The 19,312-nt window shown below is 42.9% G+C and overlaps 1 protein-coding gene across 1 annotated transcript in view; it reads left to right on the plus strand.

The window, feature by feature from the left end:
- Positions 1 to 19,312, plus strand: part of LOC138800082 (dual oxidase 1-like) — a 105,959-nt gene that overhangs the window by 86,403 nt on the left and 244 nt on the right. Inside the window, exons 29-32 of the mRNA XM_069981891.1 lie at positions 6,033 to 6,265; positions 6,687 to 6,845; positions 7,327 to 7,482; positions 16,953 to 17,081. Of these exons, the coding sequence (XP_069837992.1) occupies positions 6,033 to 6,265; positions 6,687 to 6,845; positions 7,327 to 7,482; positions 16,953 to 17,081 (677 nt within the window). The remainder of the gene's footprint in view (positions 1 to 6,032; positions 6,266 to 6,686; positions 6,846 to 7,326; positions 7,483 to 16,952; positions 17,082 to 19,312) is intronic.

Raw genomic sequence — 19,312 nt, forward strand, 5'->3', positions numbered from 1 at the left:
GGGGTCCCGATCGGTAAGTGACAGAGGACTCCCCCTGTCACTTACACTTAAGGGGTTAATGACACGCGGCAGCGTGATCGCTGCAGCGTGTCATTACCGGTGAGGTCCCGGCTGCTGTTTGCAGCCGGCCCCCACCTGCTATGAAGCGCGCTCCGCTCCGGAGCGCGCTTCATAGCGGGAGAAACACCCAGGACGTAAGGTTACGTCATGGGTCGTCTGGGGACAGACTTCCATGACGTAACCCTACGTCCAGGGTCGTCTAGGGGTTAATCACACCCAAATAGGAACCTTTACGGTCACTGAGGAAGATATGGTACGGCACCTCAGTAAGGCTGCTGGTATGATTACAGAAAACTTCTTGCCAGCTGTGACTACTTGGGAGTGAAACACTGCCCCGATAACTACATAACAGGTACTTAGCATATGGCGTGGAGGATGATTAAACTATGCTATCGGGCATAAGTGTGGCATGTAAAATGCTTTAGTTGAATGCAAGGAAACAGTGCATAAAGCATTTTTGTGCTGCATTTTTACTTAGTACCCAAAATTTTGGTGATTGGTTCCATTTAATACAGATTCCCTTACTTTGTCTGGTTTTCCACAAGCTTAGATGCTGCACATTCAATATATTTATGTATAACACTTGTCTGTGTCATCTTTTTGCTCTAAAATACAGTACTTCATTTTATCGATGGACAGTGTCACCTAGGTGGGGCTCCATGGCAGTTGGGTCTTCTCTCCTATATGGACAGTGGCAGTTAGGCTTTATCTCCCGGGTGGGTAGAGTGCCTTACTGTCATGAAGCCCCGCCTAGGTGTCACTGTCCACTGATAAAATGAAGTGATTTTAGAGCAGAAAGAAGACACAGACATGTTATACATAAATTTATTGAATGTGCAGCATCTAAGTTTGTGGTTGATATGGAGAAGAGCACATAGAGTAAGGGAGTGACAATATCACTTAAAGGGAAATTCTGAATTAAAAACTTTCTATCTTCCATGGGCTGTGCTTAGTGTCCAGAGCTTATTTTTCTGTTTTAATCTATTGGCTGTAAATCTTCTCCAATAAAAAAGAACATATTATTACATGAGTTTTTCAACGTATTCTATAGTGCTCTGGAATCAAGGGTGCTTCAACCCCTTTAAGACCGAGCCCATTGATGCCCGGGTGTCCAGGTAAAAATTAATGCTATGTTCTTCCCCGCCTTCTAAGAGCATAGCGCTTTTATTTTTCCACCTACAGGGCTGCCTGGGGTGTCATTTTTTTGCGCCATGATCTCTAGTTTTTATTAAACCCTTCCCCCAATATGACGTCCAGGGACGTCATGAAAAGCAGTGGCAGAACGCATCATGACGTCCCTGGATTTCCCTGCCACCCATGGTTTCCCTGCCTCCCCCCTCTGTCTCTATCTAAGATCGAGCAGCAAGAGGAGGCTGTGTGACACAGCCTCCTCCTGCTGCCTCTGCCCAGAAGTGAGCCCCGGTCCCCCCGGGCAGTTAACCCCATAAACGCCGCGGTCAATGCGACCGCAGCTTCTATGGGGAGATTCCGTGTCCTCCTGCAGATCGGGCGGCGGGGGGAGGCTGCAGAACGTTGCCTCCCCCCACCGCCACTACATTTATGTCCCCCGGCCCCCTCCCCTCGTCCTCAGATACCAGCGGATCGCCGCTATTCCCGTTATAGCGGCGATCCGCCGGTACCGGGCATTACCGGCGCCGCCTTACATCTCCCCCCACCGTGAATCCACGGTGGGGGGAGATGAAAATGTATCCCCCAGACCCCAGATCAGCCCCCCTAGTGGGCGATCACTATCCCTCCCCTCCCTGGGCGGCCATCACATCCAAGATGGCCGCCCCCATCCCTGCTAACAAACGATGTTTGTTCGCAGGGATGGAAATGAATAAATGATCAAAGCCCCATGCTCTCCGCCACTGGAGGTAGCGGAGAGCATGGGGCAGTGATCGGGGACCCCCCCGTGTGGTCCCGGAGCAGACGATCGGCGGTATATACTATATACCGCTGATGGCCTGTTCCCAGTGCAAAAAAGCACTTTTTATCCCCTGTCACCATAAATCATTGGTGACAGGGGATAAAAAGTGATACAGTGTCGCCCCCCAAGTCGCCCCCCAGTCACCCCCGTCCCCCAGTCACCCCCCTTCCCCATATACATTGCCTGATCCAGGGAGGTCCGTCCTCCTCGGCGTCCAGGCTGATTCTGAAGTGCGCATGCGCTCCAGAATCAGTTATCTCGGAAAATTTAAAATGACAGAGACCAATTTGGTCTATGTCACTGAACTATGATTACTGTGATAGAAAATATCACAGTAATTATAGTAATATAGTGAAAATGAATGTATAAAGTACAAAAAGTGAAAAACATACAAAAAAATTAAACACACTTTTCATTATAGTAATAATGGCAGTTTACTCCCAGATTACCCCTAACCCCCTCAGATTACCCGTAACCACCGCAGGTTGCCCATATCCGCCCCAGGTTGCCCGTGACCACCGCAGGTTGCCCGTATCCACCCCAGGTTGCCCGTAATCACGCTAGATTGCATGTAATCACCGCACGTTGCCTCTAACCACCGCACGTTGCCTCTAACCACCGCACGTTGCCTCTAACCATTGCACGTTGCCCATAACCACCGCACGTTTCCCATAACCACCGCACGTTGCCCATAACCACCCCAAATTGCCAGTGACCCCCTCCATATGGTCTGTAATCAGCCCTGATTGCTCGTAACCCCCCAGATTGCATGTGGCCACCGCACGTTGCCTCTGACCACCGCACGTTGCCTCTAACCAAGGCACGTTGCCTCTAACCACCGCACGTTGCCAGTGATCCCCTATAGATTGCCCGTAACCACACCAGATTGCCGTAACCACCCAAAAGAACATATACCCACCCCTGATTACCTATAAGCACTTCAGTTTATCCGTAACCACCCCAGATTGTCTGTAACCACCCCATGTTGCCCGTAACCACCGCAGATTGTCTGTAACCCCCCAGGTTGCCCCTAATCAAATGTAATTCCCCCCAGATTGCCTCTGACCACAGCCTGTTGCCCCCGACCACCGCATGTTGCCCCCGACCACCGCACGTTGCCTCCGACCACCCCAAATTGCCAGTGACCCTCTCCAGATTGCCCGTAACCACGCCAGATTGCCTGTAACCACCCCAAATTACAGGTACCCATCCCAGATTACCTATAAGCACTTCAGTTTATCCATAACCACCCCACGTTGCCCGTTACCACCCCACGTTGCCCGTAACCACCCCAGATGGTCTGTAACCACCCCAGGTTGCCCGTAACCACCCCAGGTTTCCCATAATCACCCCAGGTTGCCCGTGACCACCCCAGGTTGCCCGTGACCACCCCACATTACCTGTAATCTCATTTTTTTATTGTATTTTAGTAGCTGCGCTATTCTAATAACTATTACTAGCTGCGGTTTTGCTCCAGCAAATTACCCCCTTCCTTCTGAGCCCGGCTGTGTGCCCATACAGTGGTTTATGCCCACGTATGGGGTACCGTTTTACTCAGAAGAAGCTGCATTACAGATTTTGGGGTAAGTTTTTTCTCCCATTCCTCGTGAAATTGAGAAATTTTATACTAAACGAACATATTATTGGAAAAATTCGAGTTTTTCATTTTTACTGTCTTATTTTGAATACTTTCCTCTAATACCTGTGGGGTCAAACCGCTCACTACACCACAAGATGAGTTCTTTGAGGGGTGTACTTTCCTAAATGGGGTGACTTTTTGGGGTGTTCTATTCTGCTGACACTACAGGGGTGCTGCAAACGCACCTGGCGCTCAGAAACTTCTTCGGAAAAATCTGCACTGAAAATGCTAATTGGCGCTCCTTCCCTTCTGAGCCTGGCTGGGTGCCCATACAGTGGTTTATGCCCACATATGGGGTACCGTTCTACTCAGGAGAACCTGCGTTACAGATTTTGGTATGCAGCTTCTCCCCTGTTCCTAGTGAAATTGAGAAATTTCAAACTAAACGAACATATTATTGGAAAAATTTGAGTTTTTCAATTTTACTGTCTTATTTTGAATACTTTCCTCTAATACCTGTGGGGTCAAAATGGTCACCACACCCCAAGATGAATTCTTTGAGGGGTGTACTTTCCAAAATGGGGTGACTTTAGGGGGGGTTATATTCTGCGGACACTACAGGAGCGCTGCAAACGCACTTGGCGCTCAGAAACTTCTTCAGCAAAATCTGTATTAAAAAAGATAATTGGCGCTCCTTTCCTTCTGAGCCCGGCTGTGTGCCCATACAGTGGTTTATGCCCACATATCGGGTACCGTTGTATTCAGGAGAACCTGCGTTACAAATTTTGCGGTCCTTTTTTTCTCTTGTTCCTCGTGAAATTGAGAAATTTCAAACTAAACGAGCAGATTATTGGAAAAATTTGTGTTTTTCATTTTTACTGTCTAATTTTGAATACTTTCCTCTAATACCTGTGGGGTCAAAATGCTCATCCTACCCAAAGATGAATTCTTTGAGGGGTGTACTTTCGAAAATGGGGTGACATTTGGGGGGATTCTGTTCTGCGGACACTACAGGGGCACTGCAAACGCACCTGGCGCTCAGAAATTTCTTCAGCAAAATCTGCATTAAATAAGCTAATTGGCGCTCCTTCCCTTCTGAGTCCGGCTGTGTGCCCATACAGTGGTTTACGCCCACATATGGGGTACCATTGTATTTAGGAGAACCTGCGTTACAAATTTTGCCATGCTTTTTTTCTCATGTTCCTTTTGAAAATGAGAAACTTTAATCTAAACGTATATATTATTTGAAAATTTTCATTTTCGATTTTTTTACGGCCTAATTGTGAATACTTTCCTCCAGCCCCTGTAAGGTTAAAATGCTCATTATAACCCTAGATTAAATTTTTAAGGTGTCTATTTTCCTAAATGGGGTCACTTATGGGGGTTTTCAGGATACCAGACTTCTAAATCCATTTAAAAAAAATAACTGGTCCCTAAAAAAATCAGTTTTGGAAACTTTCACAAAATGTGATAATTTGCTAATAAATTTCTAAGCCCCATAACACCCTAAAAAAAGTAAAATATGTTTCCCAAATTATGCCAGAATAAAGAGGACATATTGTTAATGTGATTTAGTAACTAATTTATGTGCTATGACTTCCTTTTTTAGAAGCAGAGAATTTCAAAAGTTTATAAAATGCAAAATTTCCTAATTTTTCATGATATTTTGATGTTTTTCACAAAAAAAGTAGTGACCAAATTTTGCCACTATTATAAAGTGCCATATGTGACGAAAAAACAATCTCAGAATCGCTAGCATACATTAAAGCATCACTGAGCTATAAGCGCATAAATTGAGACAGGTCAGACTTTGAAAAATGAGCCTGGTCATTAAGGACAAAACAGGCTGCGGAGGCAAGGGGTTAATATCATATTGGTGTAACAGAAAAATTTTGATAGCTTTCTATTATTTTTTTTCCTGCTGAATCAGCAATCTTGGTGTGTGTTTTTTTTTAGATTTATGCCATAGCATAGCATAGATCCGTGTTATCGGCGATCTATGCATACAGCCTGCCTGAAAGCAGACTCTATGCATAGATCACCCATCCGACAGGACGGAGGTAAGTGGAATACCCCTGCCCATTGGTACAAGCGATCAGTACTGTGGGGGTACCGATCACTCACAGGGAGTACCTTTAAACACAGCAATCGCTGTGCATTGCAGCATTTAAGGGGTTAATGAGAGACAGCTGTGGGATTATCCCCAGCTCCTGGGACACTGATGTGTGTGGGTCCGCTCTCACTGCAGCAGTCCCGCACACATCAAACCCCCTCATAGTCAGGAATGTATATATACATTCCTACTGCACTGGGTATGTGCAGTAGGAATGTATATACACAGATTGCTGATCTGAAGGGGTTAAAAATAAATAATAATAATAATAATAATAATAGTATTTGGAAAAATTCCTAACATTTACCTGTTGGCAAAATATATAAACATTTTTTTCGTTCTTTCCATAGATGTCACTTTCTTAAAATTTGAGCGCCCTGGTGATTTTGAATATAAATCAGGACAGTGGGTTCGTATTGCTTGTTTGGATCTGGGGACAAATGAATACCACCCATTCACACTAACCACGGCACCACATGAAGACACTCTGAGCTTGCACATAAGAGCCGCAGGACCCTGGACCACTCGCTTGCGTGAGCTTTACTCTCCTCAGAGTGTTGCTGAACTCAATGGATATCCAAAGGTGCAGTCTAATATTTCACTCAGTACATTCAAAATCTACATTGTATTCATTATTGATGTTTTCAATATTCGATTAAAGCGATATTTGATCCACACCTCTACCCCCACCACCATTGGTACCGTCTGTTTGATGGAAGAAAGTTCTTTCCAGTTGTGTCTTTTAAAAAGGTCCCCGATGCCTTGGTTAGGGTAAAAAACAATCTTTTGATCTGCAGCAACCAAGTCAATGTGGTGTGGTCTAGAGTATTTGTGCCCTAGGCCTGTTACGCCTCTTCTTTCTTCCTCCCCACCCTCACTATCATTAGCAAGGTCCCTGGGATTTCTCCTATTCATTGGTATATAGATAGATATAGATAGATTTTTTTTATCTACACGTAAACATACCTGCTTTGCTTGTTAATGTTCCTCTCCTTTCTCATTAGATATATTTGGATGGACCATTTGGTGAGGGACACCAAGAATGGAACAAATATGAAGTTTCTGTGTTAGTTGGAGGGGGTATTGGAGTGACACCATTTGCCTCAATTCTTAAAGATTTGGTATTCAAATCATCTGTGAATGCCAAGATAACATGTAAAAAGGTAAGCTATGACTTGATTGGGCTTTTAAGTATTCAGCTTTTTGGGTCTAATGGATGCAGCAAGTTTTTTGTTTTTTCATTGTCACATTATTAAAGCCATAACTTATTTATTTATTTCCTATCCATATTGCTGTTTTCATCATGCTTTTTGTAACTTGAATAGCTATTTCTCAACTACACTTTTGGGATACATAAAACTTATTGATTACATTTTATTAACTTTCTGTAATTGTTTTGCCCCGTATTTCTTCTAGCAGTGTATTACAATTAAAAGTACGCTGGAAGAAATACGTACCTGATGCGTGCCTGCATCGGGAGCGTGGCGGGAGCATGGCAGGAGCGTTGCAGCAGGTTTTTTTCACATCATATCCTGCCGCCCCTGAAAAACATTATAGTTACTCTTTAAGTTTGAGTGCAAAGTAAATATCAGTAAGCATTAAGTTTCTGTATTGTAGTAATAGAGCTTTCCCTCATTTCTACAGGTGTACTTTATATGGGTTACCCGCACACAGCGGCAGTTTGAGTGGCTCGCAGAGATAATCAAAGAAGTTGAGGAAAATGATGAACATAACTTAGTGTCAGTTCACATCTACATCACCCAATTTGCTGAAAAATTTGACCTACGTACCACCATGTTGGTAAGAAAAGCTTTTTTAAAAAGTACAGATCTATTAGTGTGGGTCTGGGTGCTGAGACCCCTGCTAATTACTAAAATGGGGAGGAAGTGCTCTGCAACATGCGCTCAGTTTTTTTTATCACCACCTTAGGCTATGTTCACACTACGGAACAGACCGGCCGTTCCGTGACCCCGGCCGGGTCACGGAACGACCGGTCTGTGCCCGGATCATCACGGCCGGTACTTAAGTACCGGCCGTATGGTCCGGCCGGCCGCGGAGCTCTGATGCGGGCGCATCAGTGCGCGCCTACATCAGAGTTTCCCATAGCCCACAGTGAAGCAAGCGGCCGGAGCCGCTCGCTTCACTGTGTGAACTGACAGGTCTTTCTGCGGCCGAAATTCAGTGAATTCCGGCCGCAGAAAACTGACCTGTCAGTTTTTTCCAGCGCCGCATGGGATCCCGGCCGAAGCGCATACGATGTGTGTACGCTCCGGCTGGGATCCCATTCAACATCAAGCTATGTCACACACTGCAAAACTACAGCCGGGATCAGGCTGCGTTCACACACAGTATATTTAAGTCAGTATTTTGGTCCTCATATTGCAACCAAAACCAGGAGTGGATTGAAAACACAGAAAGGCATATCTGAAATTGAGTGGATGGCCACCATTTAATGGCAAATATTCGCTGTTATTTTAAAACTACAGCTGTTGTATTGAAATAATGGCAGTTATTTACCGTTATATGGCGGCCATCCACTCAATTTCAACATTTTGTGAACAGATCCTTTCTGTGTTTTCAATCCACTTCCCGTTGAGGTTACAAAATACTGACCAAATACTGACTGAAATATACTGTGTGTGAACCCAGCCTGAAACTGCTATAATGCGCAGTATATGTAATTATAATGGAAGTCTATGGCATTTCTGTCAAGTCTGTATACTGGAAGAGCCATATACTTCCCCTACAGCTATACACGACTAGCAGTAACTGTTTGGAGTAAAGAAGAAGGGGCAAAATGAGGGCTGCTGCTTCTGTCCCTTCATTCAGTACTTCAGCATAACCCTTTAAATAAGATTCCAGCAGATAAAGTGACAAGTTCCTAGTGGCTATTTGGCCTTAGTAATAACCTATTTAAAATAGCTTCTAAACATAATTTTTTTTCTACAACTGCATGCCAAAATAGAATTATTGGATACAGTTAGTTGGAATGTCTTAAGATGTAAGAGAAGTCAGGGACATCTTTTATCTGGACCATAATATGTTCTCATGTGTTGGGAGCAGTTTTATAAGGGATCCTCTATGTACAGGGATGTTGCTATAGGGAATGCAGAGGGTGCATTGAACCTGGGCCTAGGAATCTGAGGGGGTTCATTAAGGTCTTTCTTGCCCATATGAGAAGGCTAGTATCAAAAAGTGTTGCACATTACATTAAGCCAGGACTGGGTTGAGGACCCACATACCTATAGGATTTCCCTTAATTTAGTAAATCAGGGAGGCTTCAAATTCTCTCAAAACCGTGACGTCACGAACCAGGTGTAATTCCTATGGAGTGTCCAGCAGGGGGCGCACTACATGTAGAAGGCTATGGCACTGCATGGAACTCTTTGTAATGTAATGTGGTGAAATGCTTTATTGATGCAATACGTTCATGGCGGTGAGCGTGCAGTCCTGGACGGCAGGGATGTGAACGGCCTCCGTTGGTGGGGGAGGCTTGGGGGTTGCTGATAGGGAGCAGATGATGGGAGGAGGAGTGGTGTGTATCTGTCCCACTGCACCGAGCAGGGAGGCAGGCGGGAGGTAGAATCACTGGCACCTCTCTCCCTCCCTGCTGGGTGCCCTCCATTTGAGGAGCAAGTGTCCTTGCTCCCTAAATTATTCCATAAACTTATTGCATCAATAAAACATTTCACCACATTACATTACATACCGTTCAATACAGTGCCATAGGCTTCTACATATAGTGCGTCCCCTGCTGGACACTCCATAGGAATTACACCTGATTCGTGACGTCATGGTTTTTGAGAGAATTTGAAGCCTCCCTGATCTACAAAATTAAGGGAAATAGCACTATATGTGCATTTCCCATAATTAATGTACATTAGGAATTTGTCTAACTTTCCATAAGTAATAACATATTAAAAAATACTTTTGGCCGAACTTCTCCTTTAAAGAGGAAACCAGGAAGTAGTCACATTCATGGTACACTGATATAGGCTTCTTTACTAAAAACAGCACACTTGTTCTCCTTAAATGTATGTAGAACACATCTGATTTTACTTTCTTTGCTTCGTAACACCACCCCTTAGCTATATGTCACTGACAACACTCTTATTTCAATGTGGACCACATTTCTGTTAAAACTGTAATTACATGCCAACTTGTCAAGTGAAAAGAAATATTCATCATGTATATTTTATGAAAAGCCCTAATGTAACTTTTTCTTTTACTAGAATTTCTTAGTAAGATGTTGGTAAGATAGGTACTGCACTTTCGTGTCATTTTACTGTATTTTATTACTAATGTTCCATCAAGAACACTATTACTTGCCTATTTTCTCTGTCTTTTAGGAAACCATTTAAAATTACACTATAAATAGCCCATGATATATTAATGTCAGTTTTATGATAAGAAGTAAAATGATACAAATGTGTACCCCTTTAAAAAGAAGAAAGCTCTAGTACATCTCTCTAGTACAAAATTTTGTAAGCTACCTTGTAAGTCAATGCCTGACCCCTAAAAATGCCTTAATAGTGAAACCAGACACCTATCTTTATAGTTCAGTACAGGGCATGGTACTGGTTGGTAGTGCAAAGTAAAATGATAAATGAGTAAAAGAAAGCTACATTTGTAAAACATTATAAGTGTGCCCCACCACCCAAAATAAAATATAAATGCATAAATGAAAAAAATAAATGGACAGTATAGTATAAATTACAAGATCTACCATTTTATTAAACACATTAGGCTCTTTATATACTGCACATTTCTAGTGGAGGGTAGATGCTTTATCAGAATATCCAGAGCAGGGACTTCTGGCTTTGACCGAGAGGTGCAGAACTACTGTAGTATAGACATATGTTTTTTCTTAACTTATTTTTAACCTCTACATGTTCTAAAATATGTGGTGTGAGATTGCCAGATTTTCACCACAACAACACTGTTTAGCAAGATGTATATCCTGTTCTTTGTGTTTGTCTATGCTATGATATCTGGTCATTGTTATAAAAACTTTTTGAGTGTCCAGATAAAATGTTGTGATATTGTGTTGAATTGCACTCATGAGAAATTAGAGTGCAAATTAGAAATATGGTAAGAGTGAGCACATTTGTACAAACATGGGTTCTTTAGTCTATGCAGCCCCATACACAGCAAACTGTGATGCCCTGTTGTTAAAAGGTGTACAACTACCATATAATCTATTCCTTTTTCTAGCAGATGGCAGACAGTATTACATACAGACAAAGGCTGGGTTCACACGCTGTAACTGTGCGGCTGTATTTTTTATGCGGCTGTAAATGTGCGGATGAAACTACGGCCGTGGGAAAAAATAGACATGCGGCTCAAAACATACGGTCATTTACTTGGAAATCTGGTTCAACTAAAAATAACAAATAAAATGTTAAGAAAGTGATGCAAACACCTCTGGATGCATCTGGGAAAGCAGGGAACACAGTTTACATGAATCGCTATTACCGGGGTTTGCGATCCTCTGCACTATAGCCGATGTCTCTCATGGTTAATATATTGAATTAATAAAACACATTTTCTGTCTAATAAAGTCCCTTTTATTGTTCAATAATTAAATGTAAACGATTCCATCATTTTGCAATTAAATATACTGTTAAAATAAATATATATATAAATAAATGTATATTTATATATATATTTATTTTTTGACAGTATATTTAATTGCACAATGATGGATTCGTTAGAATTAAATTATTGAACAAAGAAACTGTATTTATTTCAACGAAAATGTGTTTTATTAATTAAATATTAATTAGTACAGGAAGCTCTATAAGCCGTTAATTCATATGCTGGCAATAGAGCATTCTGTACTAATCATCACTTTACTTTAATGAAAACATCAAATGTTTCTTCTAATTATGTTGTGACAATAGCATTATTAGAAGAAACATTTAGAATTATATGTGCGCTCAGCTGATTGGCTGTTCGGCTGAGCGCACATATAATGAGCCGGTCCGCAGTACAGTGACTTCATTGTGCTGCGGACCAGCGAAGAGGACACATCGGGACATCGGATGGTGAGTATAGAGCTCTCCCCACCCCCTCCCCGGCACTGCACCCCTCCCAGCAAGGAAGGGGGGTCACTTAACCCCTTCCTTGCTGGGATGGGTGCAGTCTGACATCAGTCTGGCCCCCAGGGGGTTAAGGGGGATGCAATACATCCTCCCTTAACCCCTTGGGGGTCAGACTGTAAGCAGCGATCTGTAAAGATGCTGCATACTGTAAGGAGCACAACACCGCTCACAATGATGGGTGTTGTGCTCCTGTTTGTGTGTTTTTTGTGTGTTTCTCCCTTTTTGTTTTTCAGATATCGGTATCCTGGGGATTACGTCGGATTCCATGGACTACGTCGATGACCAGCGGTTGTTCTTTGAATTTTTTTTAATAAAATGGTCAATGAGGGGTGTGGGGGTGTTTTTATTTGAATAAAAAATATTTTAAACTTGTGTCTTGTCTTTATTTCTTTACTTTATAGACTTAGTAGTGGAAGCCGTCTAATAGACGGAATCCATTACTAAGTTGGGGCCTAGTGTTAGCCGGTATAAAATGGCTAACACTAACCCCCTATTATTACCCCAGTACCCAATGCCACCAGGGGTACTGGGAAGAGCCGGGTGCCAGTGGTCCCGGAGCGTCAATATTGGCGCTCCTGGACCGGGCGGCAGCAGGCTGGTAAGATTTAGGCTGGGGAGGGCCTAAACCAATGGCTCTTCCCACCCTGGTGTTACCAGGCTGCTGTCGTTTGGTTTTTAACCCGGCTGGTTATAAAAATAGGGGGGACCCTATGCGTTTTTTTTAAATTATTTATTTATTTAAAAAATAAAAACGCATAGGGTCCCCCCTATTTTTATAACCAGCCGGGTTAAAAACCAAACGACAGCAGCCTGGTAACACCAGGGTGGGAAGAGCCATTGGTTTAGGCCCTCCCCAGCCTAAATCTTACCAGCCTGTTGCCGCCCGGTCCAGGAGCGCCAATATTGACGCTCCGGGACCACTGGCACCCGGCTCTTCCCAGTACCCCTGGTGGCATTGGGTACTGGGGTAATAATGGGGGGTTAGTGTTAGCCATTTTATACCGGCTAACACTAGGCCCCAACTTAGTAATGGATTCCGTCTATTAGACGGCTTCCACTACTAAGTCTATAAAGTAAAGAAATAAAGACAAGACACAAGTTGAAAATATTTTTTTATTCAAATAAAAACACCCCCACACCCCTCATTGACCATTTTATTAAAAAAATTCAAAGAACAACCGCTGGTCATCGACGTAGTCCATGGAATCCGATGTAATCCCCAGGATACCGATATCTGAAAAACAAAAAGGGAGAAACACACAAAAAACACACAAACAGGAGCACAACACCCATCATTGTGAGCGGTGTTGTGCACCTTACAGTATGCAGCATCTTTACAGATCACTGCTTACAGTCTGACCCCCAAGGGGTTAAGGGAGGATGTATTGCATCCCCCTTAACCCCCTGGGGGCCAGACTGATGTCAGACTGCACCCATCCCAGCAAGGAAGGGGTTAACTGACCCCCCCTTCCTTGCTGGGAGGGGTGCAGTGCCGGGGAGGGGGTGGGGAGAGCTCTATACTCACCATCCGATGTCCCGATGTTGTCTCTTCGCTGGTCCGCAGCACAATGAAGTCACTGTGCTGCGGACCGGCTCATTATATGTGCGCTCAGCCGAACAGCGAATCAGCTGAGCGCACATATAATTCTAAATGTTTCTTCTAATAATGCTATTGTCATAACATAATTAGAAGAAACATTTGATGTTTTAATTAAAGTAAAGTGATGATTAGTACAGAATGCTCTATTGCCGGGAATATGAATTAACGGCTTATAGAGCTTCCTGTACTAATTAATATTTAATGAATAAAACACATTTTCGTGGAAATAAATTCTGTTTCTTTGGTCAATAATTTAATTCTAACGAATCCATCATTGTGCAATTCAATATACTGTCAAAAAATATATAGATAAATATACATTTATTTATATATCTATTTTTTTTAACAGTATATTTAATTGCAAAATGATGGATTCGTTAGAAATAAATTATTGACCAACGAAAGTGTCTTGATTACAAAGAAAATGTGTTTTAGTAATTTAATATATTAACTATTAGAGGCATCGGCATTCGGCATCATTGCCGGCTATTTTTGAAGTACTCCGTACGGACCGCCTGTCAATCCTCGGCCGCATGTTCAGCCGCAAACAATGGTCTTGTTCATTTTTTACGGGTCCGTTTACGATAGGGCCGTAGATTCAGACATAGTGTGCACTGTGCAGCCGCATATCCTATACTTCCAAGCATACACACGAACCACCAAAAATACCGCCGCACAATTACAGCCGCAAATACAGCCGCACTGTTACAACGTGTGAACCGAGCCCCCAGAGGAATAAACTGATTCTCAACTTCTTGAATTTGTTTCTAAATTTCCCCCTAAAATAAGATTGCAAACTTGCTTTATATCATATCCCTTGTTGATTTAGATTTTGAAAGTTATAACAACAGTGACACTTTAAGGACCAGAAATATGAGGAGAGACAAGAAAAGACCAGGAGGATGTCGCCTCGTGGGATCCCGTTAAACAGAGGGTGTATAAATAAATAGAAAACGGTGGACTTTCACCTTTTAGCCCCTTGGGATTTGTGGGTATCCCCCCGCTCTGGGGTAGCTCATGGTACCAGATAATGGCTGCTGGCCAAAGGTTCAAGGGGGCTTAGCAGTGTTGGAGGCCCGTATACAAAATCTTGTTCCACAATGGAGAAAATAGGAGGTAGATTTATTGGTATAAAACAAGTGTAAAATAATACATAAAACGGTAATAACGCATTTCGAGGGTCCAGACTTCATTTGTCAGATTGCATGTCTTGGATTCGAGTGCCGCATACTGTGCGCGGCAGTTAGTAGTGTGGGTTTGCAGCACCTGGGGCAAGGCAAAGTATTGTTCCCCTGCTATTGTAGTTAACCCTCTGTGATGCCCCTTGTACCTGATGTGAATCCTTAGTGATGCCCTGTAGCCAGAGTTAACCTCCAGTGATGCCTCTGGTAGCTGTAGTTAACCCGATACTGATGTCCTTGGTAGTCTATTTAACCCCCAGTGATGCCTCTGGTAGTCTAGTTAACCCCCAGTGATGCCTCTGGTAGTCTAGTTAACCCCCAGTGATGCCTCCGGTAGTCTAGATAACCACCAGTGATGCCCCTTGTAGTCTGGTTAACCCCCAGTGATGCCTCTGGTGGGCCTAGTTAACCCCCCGCCAGTCATGTCCCTGGTAGCCTAGTTAACCCCCCAGTAATGTCCCTTGTAGCCTAGTTCACCCCCCCCAGTCATGTCCCTGGAAGCCTAGTTAACCCCCCAGTCATGTCCCTGGGAGCCTAGTTAACCCCCCCCAGTCATATCCCTGGAAGCCTAGTTAACCCCCCCCAGTCATGTCCCTGGTAGCCTAGTTAACCCCCAGTGCCTGTCCCAAATAAAAAAAATTAACATCCCACTCACCTTTCCTTCACTCCCACGCTGCCCAGGTCCTCTTCTCTCCCCTCTAGCCTTTGCTGGTCTTCTCCTGCCTGTGCTGGTCTTCTCCTGCAATGAAATGACGTCATAGAAAGAACACATCATGGCGCAAAAAATGACACCTGACACAGCCCCATTGACCAAAGGATAAAAGCGCTATTAGCATGGGAATAGAGCGATTTTAAGGAACGTATATTTGTTAACAATGGTTTGAATTTTTTACAGGCCATCAGATAAAAGAAAAGTTATACATGTTATATTTCGTTTTAATCGTAACGACTTGAGGAACATGCATAACAAGTCAGTTTTACCCCAGGGCGAATGGCGTAAAAACACAATCCCCCCCCCCCCCCCCCCCAAATAAAAGAAATGCATTTTTTTTCAATTTCACCCCACTTTGAATTTTTTTCTGGTTTCGCAGTGTACTTTATGCAAAAACTCAGCCTGTCATTGCAAAGTACAATTAGTGACGCAAAAAATAAGGGCTCATGTGGGTTTCTAGGTGGAAAAATGCAAGTGCTATGGCCTTTTAAACACAAGTAGGGAAAAAACGAAAATGCAAAAACGAAAAGTGGCCCTGTCCTTAAAGGGTTAATAAAAAATCATGGCGCAAAAAATGACACCTCAACCAGCCCTGTAGGTGGAAAAATTAAAGCACTATGGCTCTTAGAAGGCGAGGAGGAACATTGCATTAATTTGACCCGGACTTTTGTCCATCAAAGGGCTCGGTCTTGAAGGGGTTAAGGACCTGGGTCCTTTTTCAAATCTGTCTCACTTTATGTGGTTATAGCTCTGCGATACTCCAAGCGGTTTATTGTATATTAGGTGAATGGTCAATTCTGGTAGATATACATACAATTTTCTTGTGAAAAAATGCCCCATTTCTTTAAAAAAAAAAAAAAAGGCAAAATTAGCATTTTTTGAACTTTGAATGTTCTGTGGTCCAATGCAGATTTTATCAAGTTTTATTGTCAATGTCTTTACACACTCCATACCAAATATGTGTACTTTTCTTCACATTTATTATTTGCATTCAGGTATATAGGGATTATGGGGGAGATTTATCAAAGGGTATAAAATTTAGACTGGTGCAAACTGGGCCCAGCAACCAATCACAGCTCCTCTACCATGTTACCAGAGCTGAAAGCTGAGCTGTGATTGGTTGCTGTGGGCAGTTTGCACCAGTCTAAATTTTACACCCTTTGATAAATCTCCCCCTATGTGTTTACTTTTTTTTTGTTGTTGTTGTTTTTGTGTGTGTTTTCTGCACTTTATTTTCCTACTAGCTGACTTCTTCACTAGGGCATCGGATCACTTTGAAGAACAGAGGGAGAATTCTCCTTCTTTTCTACCTATAGATGCAGTGATTGTACTGACCGCAGCATCCATAGGGTTAACTGCCGAGATCCGAGCATGGCTTGGATCCTAGCAGTTACGGCAGGTGCCTGACTATTGCTGACAGACAGTACCTGCAAGGGTGCAGCTTTTACGTCTGTTCCATCCGAGGACGTAACTCAATGTCCAGGAGTGGGAACACAGTGCAAAAATAGATGTACAGTTACATGCACCGTCCTGAAGGGGTTAAAATGTTTTATTTATTGAACTGCTATAACATGATTGCCTGATTAGATATGTGCATTAATATGTAAATGGCTCCAAAATGTATAACAGTAGACAATACTCTTGATAAATAATACCTGTCTTTTCTGTTGTAGTATATTTGTGAAAGACACTTCCAGAAAGTTTTGAACCGCAGCCTCTTCACGGGTTTACGATCCATCACTCATTTTGGAAGGCCACAGTTTGAGCCGTTCTTCACCTCTCTGCAGGAAGTTCACCCAGCGGTGAGTAATTTCGTGTTTAAATAAATTTGGATGAAGGTCAAATAGATCTAATTAATTTCTGTCTTGTCACCTCCAATGCCATTATCATTGCATGCTATTCACCACTGACACATTATTGTAAGTGATATTACAAACCGAGCTAGTATACCCTCAGCTCTAATTATTGTTTGGTCTTAATAACCAGTAATTTAATAAAATATTTAATGGCTATAAAGAACTGCTGAGAAACACTTTTTTGCTACTGTGCTGATTAAAGCACAACTAATAACTTTTCCCATATACTTAACTGTTATAATTAATCTCTTGGTCTCGTTTCTAAGCAGTAAAAAACAGCTGGAGGTATATTAACATGGTAACAAAGAAAACAAAAAAGCTTTCATCAGATAATCACAGTGACTTCAAAAACTTTTGAATGTAAAGAAGTTGACTTAAGATATACAATGGTGGAACAACTGTCTGGTTGGCAGGAGTTCGACCGATGTGACCTACTAAAATTTGTAGCAGAAAGTAAAGTAGAGCTGGAAAAATGAGTCATTCCACTTTATTTACTTATGACCATTAAGCTTGGCTTTCTCGAGAGGGTAGATGGCTGGGTCCTTATAGTAAACAGATGACCATTGCACCTCCCAGAAGTCGCTGCTTTGAAGGTAGGAATTGGAAAATCCAAAGTGCCTGATAGCATGAAAATACTAAGTAATCTACCAGCATCCAACTTTTTGGACGGCCAAAGAGAGACACTTGTGGTCCACTTTAGGAAAATTTTGCAGACATATCTATACTTTCTAATTCAAGGATGCATACACACACACACACACACAATCTGCAGCAGATTGGTGTGTTTAGTTACAAATCTGCAGCAGATCCTGCATCCTTAGGTCCCATTTACACATCAGTAACCCTGTCTGTAATTATGGAACCGCGGACTTAATTAAGAATGTGTTTTAGTAACTGTCCTCATTTACAGGGACCCACTGTCATATACCGTAGGTGACACAATGTCTCAACATGACCCCAAAATGGATCAAAACAGATGCAGACAGTCGCATCCGTTTGTTTCATCAGTTTTTCGGATGAAATAAACGGTTTGCAAAAATGTTCTGTGAACCAAGCCTAATCACTGTTTATACTGACAGTAGCTCCCTGTGTACCTCATAGAGATAATATTAACCCCCCACCCCTCCGGGCTGTACTGTCCTCTGTGGTGAGTCTGTCCATAAGGTGGCCAATGTGGAGGAGCATTTGACCATGGCCCGCCATCTGTGTCCTCCATAGGCATTTACAGGCTCAGTGGTGGACAGCGAGGGCAGGGAAGAATCACATGCTCCTCTATCTATTTTATGGACAGAATCACCGTTCAGCATTTAGAGCAGTATGGCACAGCCTGGAGGAGGGGTGGCTGTGAGGACCACAGGAAGTGCTGTGAGTACTTTTACTATACTGTACACTGAACGATTTTACTATAGCGTGGTGCTCAATTGCTGACCTGTTCATGTGACTATAGCCAAAGACTGTATCTGCTACACAGACCTACTTCCCTGTCAGTTACTGCAAGGGGGCACTATGTGGCTTCATTTATGACTGTTAGGTGAGAACGAAGCAGCTTGAAAGGGAAGCAGGAGATAAACAAAAAATGTGGCAGATTTTCAAATCCTGACCAATTCTTAGAACTTCATGAGCTTTTCTGAAATTTTTATACCAACCATTGGTCAGCTTACGTGCCACATGAGGCATGAATGTGGTCTAAAACAAAAACGCATATTGAGCCGGTGGTGGCGTTAAATTTCTGCTAAACAAAGTATTGCTACCATACCTCCTGAATCCTGCATGTCTGCTTCTATTTTGTTAACAAACAGTTTGGTTAATCTGCTGTAACATGGAGGTCAGAGGCCCACCGAGCTTCCTTTTGCCTTACTTATGCCCCTTTGCATTCTATTGGTGCCATCTGATGTCACCAAACCCTTTACAAATCTTACACAAGCACCACGTCAATCAGTAGCACCTCAGGCGTAGTAAAGGCTTTGAATTCACAGCCAAAGCCCTCTCAGCCAATACTGTCTGATGGGCCCCCTGTGCAAGATTTGTCAAGGGCTTGGTTACATCAGCCAAACCATAGGCATTAAGTATGCAAAGGGAGGGGGTAAGGGTAAGAGAGGAGTTACAGGCTTAGGGCACAGGAATATTCAATAAGTTAAATACCCCTGAGCTAACCCCCCTACTCCCAAATCTACCAA

Source organism: Dendropsophus ebraccatus, chromosome 1 (assembly GCF_027789765.1).
Source record: "Dendropsophus ebraccatus isolate aDenEbr1 chromosome 1, aDenEbr1.pat, whole genome shotgun sequence".
In the NCBI taxonomy this organism is placed as follows: Eukaryota; Metazoa; Chordata; class Amphibia; order Anura; family Hylidae; genus Dendropsophus; species Dendropsophus ebraccatus.